General features: G+C 46.9%; 1 protein-coding gene across 1 annotated transcript; it reads right to left on the reverse strand.

The window, feature by feature from the left end:
• Nucleotides 1-10566: 10566 nt before the first annotated feature.
• On the reverse strand, nucleotides 10567-13945 carry LOC100821701 (IAA-amino acid hydrolase ILR1-like 2). Its single transcript, XM_003566993.4, has 4 exons — nucleotides 13422-13945; nucleotides 12850-12975; nucleotides 11556-11870; nucleotides 10567-11439 (listed from the first exon to the last, which is right to left on the reverse strand). The coding sequence occupies exons 1-4, from the start codon at nucleotides 13929-13931 to the stop codon at nucleotides 10906-10908; spliced, it is 1485 nt and encodes a 494-aa protein (XP_003567041.2). The 5' UTR covers nucleotides 13932-13945; the 3' UTR covers nucleotides 10567-10905.
• Nucleotides 13946-16802: the final 2857 nt, after the last annotated feature.

Genomic DNA, 16802 nt, shown 5'->3' on the forward strand with positions numbered 1-16802 from the left:
GTCAATGATAGAATTTTATATCACAACAAAATATCATTAGAAACTTCAAATGTTGTACTTCTCAATGTTATAGCTTTTAAACTTACATTATATTGAACGAATTAGCAATGAAGGGATATGCGTGGGTCTTGTATACCGGAAAGGAGGAAGTACCGTCAAACCTTAAATTTCTTGTGTTTTTCCCTGTAGCATCCAACACCACTTCCAAATAGATTTTGTGGTTTCGATTTATGTAATATTTAACATGCCATGGTGTTCCAGCCTTTCAATTTTCCTAATTCATGTGTTCTTGGGTTCTTGCAATCAAAATTTAGAGCTTCTTTGGATTACAAGGTAATCATAAAAACACCGAAACAAAAAAACTTAGGATTGGGATACCATGACATATTGAACACCGCAAGAACCGAAAACATAGGAATCTTCAATTCACACAACTCAACACCATTTTCTTGTGTTGATCCTCAGATTCCCATTTTGCCCGTGAAAACACTAGCTTTTTTCAAATGATTGATGTGGTATGGTGTTGGTGTAGCTAACATCAATGCCAGAGGCTGGCACCATGCAAAAGGATTAGTTTTGATTGAATTTTGCAGCGGAGTAATTTTTGGCTGAACTTCGACAAAAAGATTCGTTTTGTCAAAAGGTTTCAACCATATGGGATTCATGGCTCATTATAATTTGTGCATTATATTAATTGAATGGAAATACTAGTTCGTTATCATTGCAAGGCATGACATGATGTAGTACGTGCATCCGGTTGCAGTCAACCTGTCAAGACTTCCTATCTATTACACTCTCCAATTCATATTAATTATCGAAATATTGCATGTATCTAAACATTTTTAGACATAGGTACATTCATATTGGACAAATTATAGACAATTAATATGGATTGGAGGAAGTATATGTATTTAGTACTCCTCCGATCCTAAATTGTTGTCGAAATATTGCATGTATTTAGACGTTTTTAAAAATAAATACATTCATATTTGGACAAATTTGAGTCAAAAATTTAAGATCAGAGAGTACCTTTGTATCTGATAAATGTAGACTTTATTAATGACGCCGCTTTTGATTTTGCCTGGCTTCACGTTTTTTTAGGGATTAATTGTGTTCACGTTTGTGAAGCGTGTGTGTGTACAAGCTCGAAAAAAATTGAAGTCTAAAGAAAACAGTGCAAGGCTACCGTGCGGTTGAAAGTGGGGTCCCCGCCTCTTTAGGCATGTTCACTTCTGCAAGACGTGTCGTTCCAACATGGCGGCGGTAGCTTTCAGTCACGTCGGGGACTACGGTTTCGGTCGCCATCGTGTGCCGCTGGTTTGCTTCTGGACGGATTGCTGTCCGCGTTGTACCGTCATGAGAAATGATCGACATCTCCGCTGCGCGCTTGCTCGACAGAATTTTGCACCGTTGGTCGACTTTTACTTGTTACCGAGTTCTCTCGCTGAAGTGTACCGTGAAAAAAAGAGTTCTCGGTGAGGACATTTGGCTCTTATACCTTTTTGTTTATTGTCTCTTGCTTGGGACATGCCAACGATTTGTTTAGTTAGTGTTTGGTTGCTAAAGCGAGATGGAATGTAATGGAACAGTTACAGATTTGAAGATGATTCGTGTGTTTGGTTTCTATAATATGTGAAAGTGGAATGAAAAAGAGAATATTCTCCCAATATAACTAACTATCTCTGTTCTAAAAAAAATGTAGGAATCACATGGTTCCAAGTGAAACCAATGGTGATGTGTTGGTTTCTGCGCTCGCCTGCATCACCGCGTTGCCCGTGCCCTCTGCTGCGTAGCCTGTGCTCGCCACCGGCCCACCGCCGGCACTCGCGGCTCTGCACATCAGCCTGGCCAACCTAAGAACGAGGACGAAGTGGCCATGGGTGGTTCGCTTATCTATGTGGCGGGACACTCGCGGGGAGGACGAGGACTTGGTTGCGCTGTTCCACTACCGTATGGTGGTGCAGATTTGAGCGGCTCGCAGGCTGATTTGGCGGCGGTGACTTGAAAGAGGCGGGACCAGCCGGTGAAGAGGGTGGCTGGGCAAAGCTAAAGGTACCTTAAAACACTCTTTTGCTTCCTGCTCTAACAGTAACCTAATTTCTCATGCTCAAACTATGGGTATCTCTTTGGGACCTAATCCCAGTGCCATTAGGGAAACTGTTAATAGTTTAAAACTTTTGGAATCCAAGAGAATGTTGGACTTTGAGTCTACTCATCCTGATATGTTTTTACCTGCTAATAATGATATTCTTGACAATGATTGGCTGCACCCCACACACATTTCTGAAAATGAGGATTCTTTTGTAGCTGGGGAGTATACAAAAGATGATTTCACTGAACTAGCTGTAGCTAGCTCAGTTAGGAGGAGTGGCAGAGGTAAAAATAAAATGAAAAGAAAACATTATGACAAGCATCTTTTGGAATGTTAGGGGGCTTAATAACCCCATAAAGGTCTCTAAAGTTAAAAATGTAATTAAACAAAATCTTCCTGATCTCATTGGTCTTTCTGAAACAAAAAAAGCTGACTTCACACCCATGTTTCTGGACTCATTGATCACCTATGGTAGTTTTGTTTGGGACTGGCTACCTGCAGTTGGTACTGCAAGAGAGATTTTGGTTGGCATTAATTTTAATATTTTTGAGGTGATTTTTTAGACTATTAAGTCATATCACGTTTTAGCTTCTATTAAGACCAAAAAAGATAATTTCTGCATATGGCTCTAGCTATGAGGATCACAAGCAAGAGTTCCTTGATGAACTACAGAATATTGTCTGTCATACTGCCCTGCCCACTATAGTGGGGGGAGATTTCAACCTAGTGAGGTTTACCTCTGATAAAAACACTGATAACATTCACCAGGGTTGGTCTTCCAAGTTTAATGACTAGATCAATGGCCATGTTTTAATGGAAATTAAACTTTCTAATAGACAGTTCACCTGGGGAACAACCAAGAGAACCCCATTATGGCTGCTATTAATAGAGTCTTTGTTACAACTTGCTGGGAAGCTCATTTCTCTCTCTCTTCTCTCATTGCTCTCTCTAGAGATATCAGTGACCACACTCCTCTCCTCCTTGACCTGGGCTCTAGCCTTCCCCCACCAAGAAAGCCTTTCAAATTTGAAAAATGGTGGTTGGAGGTGAACAATTTTGGACTTTTAGTCACTACTAACTGGAACTTGCCTTTCCCTCACACTGATGCTTTAGAGATTTGGCAATTTAAGATCAGAAGACTTAGAAAATTCCTTAAAGGTTGGAATGCTAATACTGAATCCAATTTGAAAAAACAAAAGCAATCCCTTACTGCTGAGTTCACATGCCTGGACATTATGTCTGAATCTCAGCCCCTTCTCCCTGAAGAAAATGCTCGAATACAAACTATTAGAAGGGAACTAAATGATATTTGGTATAAAGAAGAAATTAAAGCCAGACAAAGAGTTAGAAAAAAAGATATCCTTGAGGGAGACAAAAACACCAAATATTTCCATGCCATAGCAAACCAAAGGAAAAGAAAAAAGATGATCTCCTCTTTAGAGGGGGCAAATGGTTTGGTTTCTGACACTAAGAGTATATTAGGGATTGATGTAGATTACTACAGATCCCTGTTTAATGCTGAACCCCACCCTGACATATCTCTACAATATGACTTCTGGGCTGAGGAAGAGAAGGTCTCTTTAGAGGAAAACCTCTCACTCACTCAGCCAATCTCTGAAGATGAAATAAAACCTGTTGTTTTTAACTCTTATGCTGAAGGGGCACCAGGCCCTAATGGTTTCTCTTTCTTATTCTATCAAAAGTTTTGGAATACCATCAGGATGGATCTGAAGGCAATGTTTGACTGTTTTTTTCACAATGATCTTGACCTTTACAGACTGAATTTCTCTATGATTACTTTAATTCCTAAAGAAGCTGATGCTACTAGTATTAAAAAATACAGACCTATTGCTCTCACTAACTGCAGCTTCAAAATCTTCACCAAATTCTGTACCAACAGACTGAGCCCCTGTGCCAACAGGATTATTAGCTCTAACCAAACTGCCTTTTTAAAATATAGATATATTTTGGAAAGTGTGGTGGCAGCACATGAAATTATTCATGATGTTCATGCTAGCAGCCCTTCTGGCCTAGTTCTTAAACTAGATTATGAGAAGCCTATGATAGAGTTGATATTGATTTCCTTAGATTTGTTCTTGCCCAGAGGGATTTTGCTCCAAGTGGTTGAAATGGATGGATTGTATCCTCCTTAGAGGATCTTTTGGTATTAGACTTAATGATGGGGAGAGCCCATCTTTCGAAACCACTAGAGGTTTGAGACAAAGAGATCCCTTATCCCCCATCCTCTTTAACTTAGTTGCTGATGTTTTTACTAAAATTCTAGCCAAAGCTGCAGCTGCTGAACTTATTTCAGGTTTACTCCCAACTGTTCAACAAGGCGGGGTTGTCAGCCTGCAATATGCAGATGACACACTCCTATTTGTGGGTAATAATATACATCAAGCTAGAAATCTCAAATGGTTCTTATCCCTATTTGAACAACTATCTGGGATGAGGATTAATTTTCACAAAAGTGATCTTTACTGTATTAATAAGGCTGAGGATGAGGTTAGACCTTTTGCCCAAACTTTAGGCTGTAAGCTTGAACTCTGACCCATGAAATATCTTGGTGTACCTATCCACTTCTGCAAACTGAAAAAGGGAAATCTGCAGCCTGTAGTTGATAAAATTATTAAGAGAGTTGCTGGCTTGAGAGGCAGACTCCTCTCTTATGGAGGCATACTTACTCTAATTAGATCTTGTTTAGCTAGCATCCCCATATACCTTCTCTCTGTGCTTAAATTCCCCAAATGGGACATTAAAGAAACTAATTCTCAGATGGCCCACTGCCTTTGGGATAATTATGAAGGCCATGTTAAATACCATCTTGCAAACTGGGAATTAGTCTCTATGAAGCAAGACTTTGGAGGTTTGGGCATCCCCAGCCTCAGGGATCTTAATATCTGTCTCTTGGCCAACTAGATTAGACGTTATGACCTAGATTGCCACAAACTGTGGAGAAAAATCATTGATTTCAAATATGATGCTGCATCTCCCAATATTTTTGCTTGCTCTGAATCCATTGCCTCTCCATTCTGGAAGGGGTTCTATGGGCATCTCAAGCAGCAAAGATGGGATATATGTGGTCTATTGGAGATGGTAAAAATATCAAGTTTTGGGAAGATCAATGGATTGGAGGCTCTAGCCTGGCCATTCAGTACTGGGACATTTACTATATTTGCAATGAACATAATAAAACTATTACTGAAATTTGGGATGGTGTGGATATCGAACTCACCTTTATGAGAGGTTTTACCCCACACCTCATGCAACTTTGGCAAGATTGAGTGGCAGCTGTATCTGCCACTTCACTTACACTACCAAATCAACCTGATCAGTTGATTTGGAAGTTGGATGATAAAGGAGCTTACACTACCAAATCACTTTATGCAGTGATTAATTTCAGGGGGATTACCCTGGTTAATATTCCTTTTGTTTGGAAGCTACATGTTCCCCCCCAGAATTAAAACCTTCTTGTGGCTCATTCATCATAATAGGATTCTTACCAGAGACAACTTAAATAAAAAACAACATGTTAATGATCTGACTTGTCAATTCTGTAGTGAATTTGAAACTGTGCAACACCTGTTTTTTGATTGTTTAGTTCCCCAACTTATTTGGGAGCAGATGAACACTTTCTATAGGAAAAATTTGGACACATCATTACACTGCTTGACCTCACCGTGGAAAGATAATCAAAGGTTCGAAGTAATCAATATGTCTAATGCTGCAATTCTTTGGTCTACTTGGAAACTTAGAAATGACTTATTCTTTAGATCTAAATCCTGGTCTTCTATGCAGGTACTTCGGCGGATGGTCCTAAAACACCTTCGGTCATGGAAGGTGCTCTGCTCAAGCGCAAACCGGCCTGCCCTAGAACATATTCTGCAACAGCTGGAAGGCAAATCTACGGAGATTTCAAGGCTGCTTCCAGGCTGACTAAGAGGAGGGTGATCTCAATGCTGGCGATGAGCGCCTGTCAAGGCATCCAGACGATGAAGTTGCAGGAGAGCGCAGACTGAAGTCACCAATAGATGACCACCCCTTTAATTGACGTTTGCTTTAGGCTTACCGTGTTGGTGAACTTAGCTCCTTTGACCCTGTAATAGGATAGATGCTCTCTGAGACTTTGTGGCCTATAGGCCTGCACTTTCTTTACTACTACGCTCTCAGTTGAGGCAGATGAACAACTTTGTTCATAATGATGAATGGAATGGGGCTAAGCCCTTTTGATCTAAAAAAAAAGAGGGTGGCTGCGCAATTGGGAATCTTATAGGAAATTTGCTGAAGCTATTTTTTGAAACTTTTTAAAAATGGTGATAATTTTTTTAGGAAACAGGAAATTTTAGGGAACATGCTGGGATGCTCTTGGAGATACCCTTATTTAGGCTTGTCCAATTATAAACTTGACCATTTATTTGGTTTGCAAAGGGAAAAAATGACCTAAATTGGCCCGCCGACTCTTCGTTCGTCTGCCTATGTGGTCTTGAACTGTCGAGTCTCGATCTGTTTTCCTAACCGAAAGAGCCACGGTACCCAAACGGCCCATGCACACCTTCCCCCAGCCGGTCCAGAGAGTCAGAGACCGGGTGGCAGGTTCCCAGCGCCATTATTAGATTCGCTGGCCCGTAAGTAACGCCCGTGATGGCCTTGCTCGTGGCAAAGCGTATCACTCTGTTGATGCTGGTTGCTGCGTGTAGCAACACAAAAACGGTATGCCGTCTGTCAGAGAGGGAAAAAAACGTAACTGAATGGATAGTTTTTTGGAGTGGCACACGGCAGACCGGCAGTACCGATAGGCGATAGCTAGGATGACAGCACTACGTGGGAATACGGATTAATTCTTCCCTACTGGTCTGAGTGAATACCGTGCGGAGTGGTTGGGTTGCATATTAGCCGAGAAGAGAATCAAATGATCAGCGTATATTACCTGCATTTGGTTTTCTTAGTTCGAAGCATTTATCGTGCGAAACAGACGAACGATCGGTTGGTTCTGAATTAAGACCATCCGAATTTGCTGGTATGGGTTCTGTCCTGTGACGCGCCCAATGCGCAGTGCCAAAGAAACGATGAACCAGCGAAGTATCGGAATTTCAGAAACCCCCCATCGTCATCCCATCCGTCTCCAAACTAGTAAAACATCAATATTTTTTTTAGAATGCCAAGATCAATAGCACCTCCAAATAGCAGCACAACAGAAGCTTCAGTCATGGTATCGAGCAGTTATCCATACCACATACAGTAGCACGTAAGTTGGTTGTACCTTACGGCAACCAAACATCGACGGATCGACCACGCCAAGAACAAGAGTGAAGCCATGTATCTTCCTGTTGCTAGGCGTGGATCTCTTCTAGCTAACTCGCGAACTAGCACTACGCCACATCCTGTCGCTTTGGCCCAAGTGATTAAGAGCAACCGTGCCTTGAAGTAAACCTCAGCAGTGACAGCAACCTGTGATCGACCTGAAATTATATGCTCTTTCTTTCTGATTATCTATATCCTGAGACAACGCAGTTTGTAGGATCGGCGAACCATTGGACTAGACACGCATCCGATTTGTGCTGTCAAGAGTCTGCCAGTTCGCTGGGACATTCCACCACACATCCGATGTAACTTGGGGCCCTCTGCTGTGCTGTAAGATTCTCGAGGTGGCTCTGGCCATTGCTCCAACTGATTAGTGCCATAATATTGCTGGTGGTTTCTGCAGACAGCGGCTTAACTTTACACTCAAGTCAGCACTCAGCAACATCCCTGACTCAGAAGCAAGTGAGGTATTTGTGATTATAATCTTAGACGGATCAAGTGGTAAACCAGTTTTCCCTAACCCGTTGCTTCAGGCTTGGTGTTTCGGTAGACAGCCATGAGACCAACACCTCACCTCGTTGAGAACTGACGGTTAAATTTCAGAAGACCGATCCGGCAAAACGACGGCGTGGCAGCCTAAGAATCAGCCAAGACACACACGGATAGAATAGCACATCAAACCAAACCTCGCGCGGCGGCGCCGTGGCTGATCCGGCGGCCGACGACAGGAAGAAACGAAGGAATCAATAGTAACGCAAAACGACGATATGCAATAAGAGAGCCCAGGGAGCATCAGACATTAATTCATCATTGGGGAACACTTTGCCAAGCGAGCATGTGGTGTGCGGTCCACTGATCTCCCCCGGTCCTTCCTTCGCGCTGGCTCCCAATATTTTCAAAACGGAGCTTGCTTCTAGAACGAAACTGGCAACCTACAACGAAACCAACAAAAATTCCTCCTAGTTCCTTCGTGCATAACAACTCGTCTATCTACCATCTACTGGTGATGCGTAAAATTAAGTTACACAAGTGCTACATAACGACTGTCGTTCTCACATAAACCGAGTACAGCTAGTAACCAACAGAACAATGTTTATTTTGCGGAGCACAAATTGCATTGGTTGCAGTAGCAGGCAGGAGCCAGCCAGGAGAAATGCTGGTCCTACCAGCCGTTGATCGTGAGCTGTCTCGAGGAGGCAGGCCAGAGACATTTTGTAAAATACAGGGGGGCCCAACTCCTCCCGTTCTTCATCAGCTATAAAACGCGCGCTTCGTCCCTGACCCCATCCTACCAAACTCTTGCTTTCCTCCCTTCCTTCCACCAGTTGCAATACAGCGCCGCATCCGCGACAACTTTTCCTAGGATCATGGCCTCCAAAATCTTCCGCGCCGTCGTCGTCGCGGCCGTCGCCTTGTCTTCCTTCGCCGGGGTTGCTCTGGCCGCCGACGAGCCCGCGCCGAGCCCGACGTCCGCTGCTGCAGCTCTCTCCTCGTCGCTCGTCGCAGCCGTGCTCTGCCCGGCCGTGGCGCTCCTCGTCGGCAGCATGCGCCACTGATGAGTTGGCTGATCGAGGCCGCAGCGCGCGTGTCCCGGAGGCTCGCTCCATGACGGATTTTACGGTGAAGGTTACGCTGTTCTTGCACGGTCATTTGCAAGATGCGCCATCTTTACCTCCGCTTTCGTACGTGTACCTATAGCAGAGTTCTTCCGCTGCTGTTGTTGGTGTTATCTGTGTTTTCATGTGCTACCCATCCATTTGTATTGACTCATAATTTGGATCAGAATTTGCCCTACTGATTGTTTGCTCTGTTCTGGTAACCTGCTTATCCTATGAACTTGATATTTGTATTTGGCATGAGTAATTTTGCGCGCGCTACATGCACGATTGAGTACTTGTTTTGAACTTTTATGAACAGACGGTGACATATTTTGTACGGAGTAAAATTTAACCATTCGAAACTTTTTTTGCAAGGGTACAGTGCACTCTAAGTTCCATCTGTACGCCGAATGTCCCCTGTCAGTCAAAATTATCTAAAAGTGCACATTGAAGTTTCTAAACATATGTGTTAATTAAGCATCATCACAGCTCTTAATTGCCATCTAAGCATAAGGTCTCTTAGGGCATCCCTGCAACAGTGGAGTCAGTGTTGCCTCTCCATGTCAGTCATGCAGAGTCAACGGTAAAGTAACGCGTACAAGGGCTTGTGTTTTTAAACTGCAATGTTGTACAATGGTTAAGAAATTGACTCTTAACTGACTTTTCTTCGATTGTTGCCTTAAGAGTTCGACTTTTCGCCAAGACTTCGATTTTTGCCTTAAGAGTCCAACTCTTCACGAAAAGTCAGTTCTCTTCTCTCTCCTATTTCTCTTTCCTCCGTATCAACGAATTTCAAAAGAGTCAACTAACAGTCGTACTTATCCTTTACGGATGCCCTTATCTTCCTCCGATGACATGTTCCTTGCATCACTAACATCTTTGGGGAAAGCTACACGTCGGCCGGCTGATCTCAACAGAGAATCGACTTCCTAGCCGCCCGATCTAAATTCTTGGGTGTTTGCTGCTCATAGCAAAAACAAATCTCGCATGCAACACTTTTCTTCTGTCTTTGCAGCATCTTTGTAGTATTTTTTCACGCCCTGTTGATAACATGCAAAAAACATTTCCGTGCCACCGAAACTTTTTCATCCGCATAGGGATGTGTTAACAAAACATTCGATGATATAAGAATGAAATAATGATGTGTGAATAAAATAGTGTGGGTTACCTGATACGTAAGTAGATATTTTAAATCTCAATCAACGTATCAGAGCCGTTATATTTCTATCTGAACATCATTTCACTCTCCTTTTCTCCATTGTTTTTAAAACAAAAGTCATATCCAATGGCCAAGAAATCGACTTCTGTCTAATTAAAAATTATACAATTTAGATATAGCAAAACCAAATAAAATAACATTTCCTATACTTGAATTTTTCGTAAACACGTCACTATTTCATTCGCGCACCATTAACTCTTTCATTAGCACATTATTATTTCATCGGTGAGATTAGAGCGTGTCTGTTCAGAAGCAGGCCATGTTCAGAAGATGTCGGCTAGCGTGAACACCTTTACTGCCGTCGATTTGCTCGCATGCATTCGCCGTGATTAGCAGCGGGGATCAGCTGAAGATTATTACGGAGTAATGTCATTTAGTGGTATGAACTAGTATTAGAGACCATAGCACAGGTAATTCTTCCCGTTCCCAACTTGTTCGTGTGATACTGCAAGTGACCATCTTAACATCTTTACACCGGCCGGATTGACCACCTCCATGTACCTTCCGCTAGGAACAGGAAGGGCATTTCTCAACAGAATCCCGACGAGAGACGCCACCGCTGACCTGGTCATCTCGAGATCGCCGACCCTCCCTGCCTCGCGCACTGCAAGAGCTGTTCGACTAGCATGCAGGCAATGCAGCAACAGAACCTGAACCTACCCACAGGCCACAGCTACAGCCTACAGGGCTAGCTACAGCTCGTCGTGGGAGTCCCCGCGCGGGCGCTGCTGCTGCAGGTACGTCATGGCGAGTGTGGCGTGCATGGCCGCGCCGTACGGGAGCGCGCCCTCGTCGACCCGGAAGAGCGGCGAGTGCGCGTCGTGCACGGACCCGGCGGACTCGTTCCGTATCCCGACGAAGTAGAAGTGGGACCCCCCTTGCACGGCCTCGGAGAAGGCGGCGAAGTCCTCGCTCCCCATGCACGGCTCCATGCCGCCCCGCACGCCGCCCGCGCCCACCGTGCCGGTCGCCACGGCCACGAAGTGCGCGTGCAGCGCGGCGCTGTTGGTCGTCGGTGCCAGCAGCGGGCGCCCGCCCGCGTGGAAGTCCACGCCCGCCGCGCACCGGTGCACCGCGGCCTGCGCCACGATCACCTCCTCGATCCGCCGCTTCAGACGCGCGAACCCCTCGTTCGAGAAGCACCGGAACGTGCCGCCGATCGTGACCGAGTCCGGGATCACGTTCAACGCGCCGCCGCCGCCGCGGAACCTCGTTACCGTCACCACCTGCATGCGTGCGCCCGTGATAATGCAGTACGTATCAGAGTCTGCCATGAGGACAAATTAAGTAACAGAGCTAGCCTCGCCGGCGTCGCCGCGTCCGTTACTGGCTGCATATATACCTGGGCGTCAAGGGGGTCGGCCTCCCGGGAGACGAGGCTCTGGAGGGCGAGCACGACGCTGGAGGCGGCCAAGACGGGGTCGACGCTGCTTTGGGGGGTGGCGGCGTGGCCGCCCTTGCCGGTGATCACAGCCTCGAAGAAGCCGCAGCCGGCAAGCAGCGGGCCGGCCCTCGACCCCACCACGCCGGTGGGGAGCATCACGGTGACGTGGAACCCGAAGATCGCCTCCACCTTGTCCACGGCGCCGGCCTCCACCATCTTCCGGGCCCCGATACCGATCTCCTCGCCGGGCTGGAAAAGAAGGATCACCGTCCCCTGGTACAAACACGGAGCTAATCTGTTACTGCAACCATTTTGCTTAGAGATCGATGTGAATGCACAGGTCATTAAGTCGGGTTTTGAGCCATTTCGTTCCATCGGTTGTTGCTGCGATGCATAAAATCTGCTTGGGAAATAATGCTACGTGAAAGTGCCAGTTAAAACTGTTCCAATAGAAGGGACAAATCCTTTCGAACGGGTGCCAAATTGAGCCCGCAGGTAAAACGTCAGCCGCATACCGAAGAGCCAGATCAAATTGATCGAGATAACACTGTCATTGTCTGAGCCCTGCGAGAAAAACAGAGCTTCTCGACAAACAATGGAGCCCGTGGGGTACTCGAAAGGTTGAAAGAGACGCCCGGCGTGTCCCATCGAGAATCCTTCCGGATGCGCACGTTGTACTACTGTATATACTACCGGCTTCTGCACTAAGAGCTGCCGATTGATTTTATATCCGCGGTGTGCAAAGTCATTTAACCATAGAGATATCTTTACCATATAGAATTAGAAAAGCCGTGATGTCTGCAGCACTAGCACCGTTGGTCGTTGGATACGACAAAATTAAGTAGATCTTTGAGGTAGATCACCTTTTTGTCCAAGAAGAAAAGAACCGGTGAAATGGAAACGAGTAGGGGTTCCTAAAAACGGGAATTAATGACAGGCTGATCTCGCCTCGACCTGGAACAGAAAGATCCGAGGAATCTGCTGGAAAAGGACGCCGCAACTAACCAGCTATGCTAACGCTAACTGTTTCTAAATAGAGCCACGCATAAAGAATCATGCAAGATCTGCTGCAGCCGGACACCATACGCCAATCAATTGACAATATCGATTCAGGCCACTAGAAAATCAGGCTAACTGCTTCGAGGCGACGTGGGAACAGTGTAGCCGTTCATAAAAGTCAAACTCTGCGCCACGAGAGACGATGCTTGAACGGAGGACGGCGAGGATATAACGACAGGGGAGGGAAGTAAACCTGCAGGTCGTGGCGGTGCTCGTGAAGGATCCTGGCGGCGCCGAGCAGCATCGCGGTGTGCGCGTCGTGGCCGCAGGCGTGCATCTTCCCGGCCACCTTGCTCCGGTGCTCCCACTCCACTTCCTCCTAACAAAGAACAAAACGGAGCGTTGCGGTTTCAGTTCGAGAATGCAGCTTCAGAGCACTTGAAAGCATACGCAGTCTACTTTGGTGTGGTCTTGATCTGTCGCCTTCTTTGTTTTAGTTTTAGCGCATTGAACTTTGCCACCAAGTGCTTTCCTTTTCCAGATTTTCTTACGGCACTTGTCATGGTTCTACACCACAAAAAAGACACTCCCTCGACTTTTAATCACTTGGCACGTTCCTGAACAACTTATCGACCAAATTAAAAATGATTTTTACGCGGACGTAAGATCTCGACGTTTCCTCGGTATCGCTCTGTAACGCCACATGTTTGGGAATCCAACTGACCCATCTCGAAAACACGTCGCGCTGACGGAGGAACAGGAAAACATGGAAAGAACATGGGCGCGAACCCATCCAGCCTTTGGCATGCAGCACCACGCACGCACCTGCAGCGGGAGCGCGTCCATGTCGGCGCGCAGCGCGACGAACGGCGGGCGCCCCGTGCCCACGGCCGCGACGACGCCGGTGCCGGCCACCGGGTGCTCGTAGCGCACGCCCATGGCGTCGAGCTCCCTCCTCACCAGCGCGCTCGTCTCGCGCTCCTCAAACGCCAGCTCGGGGCGCTCGTGGATGGCCCTCCTGACGCCCGCCATCCACGCCGCGAACTCGGGCCGCTTCGCCCACCGGAGCACGCCGGCGCCGCCCTCCGCCGAGGCACAGCTGGCACGGCACCACAGCGCGACGGCGACGGCCAAAAGCAGCCCGGCCCGCGAGAGTAGGCCCATCGGCGTCGGCCGTTTGGTTGTGCTGCACCTTGCGCGCACGCGCAGCGTAGAGCAGTGTGTGTGGGCAGTGTGGCGATCGGTCGAGGAGAAGAAACAAGACCGAAGCCGGCTGGTCGTGTGTGGACTTGTGGTGGAGGCCGTGCGGCGGCGCCGAGAGCGTGTGGTGCGCATAGACACGCGTGCGCGAGCGCGACGTGTCGTTATATATATGGCCAGGCCCTGTTCCTCTTTTCGCTGGCCGCGCAGTCGTGGCCCGGACGGCAGCTACGTACTGGAGTATATGCCTCCTCCGGCCTCCGCACGCGGCAAACGTGCTCGGGCGCGCGCGGGAAAAATCAGACGCATGTGTCGAAGCCGAGTCGTCGGAGGCGGTGCTTGACGAGATCGTACGTTCTGGGCCTTCTCGCGAGGCATACACGACGGAGTCGTGAACTGTGCTGACGTGCGTTCCTGCGCGGTCTCTCGTCGTGGGCTCGTCGCGGGACTCCGTGCCGTCGTACTACGGCTTTGTCTTTGTGAAAGGAAAACTGGTCAAGAAGTTTTGGGCTAGCTAGCTCGCTATTTCGCCAGCATAGTCCGGTTCAAATCGAATTCGGCAGCACGCGTGGATATATATGGTAAAATGTCAAAAACTGTTGTTAGCGACCGGTCGGGTGGCCAAGTTGGTGACCGTAAAGTTTGTCATGCATATATACATGCTCGAAACGGATGACTTCCAGGAAAGCAGACGAAGCTGACGTGTCCGGATTTTCAGGTGGGACTTGAACAGACTTACGAGAGTCTGTCTGTCCCGGTGGCATATCAGGAAAAAAAATCAATAGCACGACAACAACAGTGCCAGACTCGGCTAAAAACCATAATACCACCAGACCACCAGCGTGCACATTTATGTCCTGGCAGCATAGCACTACGGTGTGCAGAGGCTGCAGCGAAATCGTACGTACGATGGTTTCAACGCTAGGCGTCCTCTCTGCCTCGTTTTCACACGTGAAAAACTTGGATTTGCAAGTTGTAACACGTATACCACCAATGGCGTCGAACGCAATAACTCGAAAGCATTTTCAACCAGGCAACTGCCCATTCAGGCACAGGGGCGTTCATGCCAACCGAGTGGCTACAGGCGCATCGAATTGCCTAGCGTCGATCGTATTGCGAAAGCTACAATTCAAGCAGGCATTGTTAACCTGCATTAGTGTGGGCATTTTTTTTGCTACAGTCCTCTACCCCTCTGCCGACAGTAGTTCATTGACTGACTGAAGTTCAAGCAGTATCTTCTTAGGAAATATCCTCCAGGTGGGCTGTCAAGAGATGGCATTTGAATCTTTTAGCTATAAAAAGTGTAATACACGTCAGGATTGTGACCTAAGGGCATTTTCAACATAAAGATGTGTTTGGTGTTAGTGTATATTTTAGCCAGCCACCAAAAATGACCTTGAAAATGACCTTTAAAGTGAATGAAGATGTGTTTCATCCGGACATTTACCCAGCCACCAAAAATGACCTTGAAAATCTCACGTTAGGCCTTGTTCCGTGTTAGTGTATTTTTTAGCCACCAATGTTTTGGTATTTGTGGGGTTTGGGTGTTCACCCAAAATTCTAAAAAAACCAAAACACTAGTGCTTTTTTAGAAAAACATTAGTACTAGAAGTATTTTAATTTGGTACAAAAATGGAGTGTTTTGTGCGGGGAAATTAGGGATAATCCTCTATAAACCCTTCCTACCAAACAACCAGTTAGGTTTCTAGTGTTTTTCAATTTGGAGTGGATACCCTAGAAAACACCCCAAAAATTGTAGTACCAAACAAGGCCTTAGCGATCCGAGAAGTGAGAAAAAAACCGAGAGAGAATGAAAAGGAGAGGAAAGTTGAAGGAAGAAACTTATCGGTGTTGATGAGGATCAAGATTTAAGAGGAGGAGATACATGTCTCGTTCTGAAGTCAGAATGATGAATAAAGAGGAAATAGACTATGGTATCTATAAACTCTATAAAGTTGAAACACACTAAGTGTAGTTAATTTAGCAAACTGCACATGTAACCTATCCACATCAGCATTTCAGCTAATTACTAATTTCTAATTTGCCTCAGCATTATTGGTACAATACTATATCTTTTCTTTTAATCATATCCCCTTTTATCGTACTCATGTCCTCCCGCGTTCGCCTTGCTCCTGACGCACTCTAGCCCACGCCCGCGCACGCCACCTTCTCACTGCTGCCTCGACTCCTCTCCGCGACGCGCGTGCCTGCGTCGCCTCCCTACCGCATGCCCATCTCCCTGCGCCCGCCTCTGCTCTCCAGCCCACGCCCTCCTCTCTACCGCCGTCGCTGTCGCCGCTCCTGCTCTCCATCCCGCGCCCTCCTCTTTGCCGCCGACGCTGCCGCCTCACGGCCGTCGGCCCCTCCTCTCTCCGGCATGCGCCGTGCCCGCCTCCCTACCGTGCCCGCCGCACGCGCACGCGCCCTTGCCCGCTTCTTGTCGATGAAATTTACGGCGCGGATTTTGCAGCTGTGGTCGGATCCGATCTCTCCGCCCTGTCGCCTGGGTCGCGCTCTGTGACGGCAACACAGCCCATACATCGAGCCCGCACTCAGCCCATTACACTGTGCTTCTTCTCCTTGCTTCTATCGAGCAGTTTCGTCCACATCAGCAGCCATTAATGGCACATTTGATTCGTTCCCTTCCTCTTCCTATTCTCTCAATATTTCTTCCTAAAAACCAAAGGCCGGCTGTACTCATCCAAACCCCCACGATCTCCTAAGAAATAAATGCACAAGAAACTGATGGTGGCATCCAATCCGTTTGCCCACATATTGTTCCCTTCTCACAGTCACAGGGCTCCACCTCTGCTCGCTCTCTATGCGAAGCCTTCCGGTGCGGATGAACTTCAGCCAATCCTCCTTTTCTCTTTATTCCCTTTTAGATCCTGTTTGCTACGTATCACATAGTATGTTTTTTTTGTTTTCTCAGATGTTGGACGACTTGGATGCTAAAATTCGTGCTCCTTTGTTGATTCTCTTCTCAGGGTGCTGGACGACTTGGAT

The sequence above is a fragment of the Brachypodium distachyon genome, chromosome 2 (assembly GCF_000005505.3).
Source record: "Brachypodium distachyon strain Bd21 chromosome 2, Brachypodium_distachyon_v3.0, whole genome shotgun sequence".
NCBI lineage: Eukaryota > Viridiplantae > Streptophyta > Magnoliopsida > Poales > Poaceae > Brachypodium > Brachypodium distachyon.

Coding starts and splice junctions, on each gene's coding strand:
- LOC100821701 (XM_003566993.4), bottom strand. CDS start 13,931: ATGCGCACCACACGCTCTCGGCGCCGCCGCACGGCCTCCACCACAAGT. Junction 12,976..13,421: donor TGGACGCGCTCCCGCTGCAG/GTGCGTGCGTGG, acceptor GTTCTTTGTTAG/GAGGAAGTGGAGTGGGAGCA. Junction 11,440..11,555: donor CCGACCCCCTTGACGCCCAG/GTATATATGCAG, acceptor GCACGCATGCAG/GTGGTGACGGTAACGAGGTT.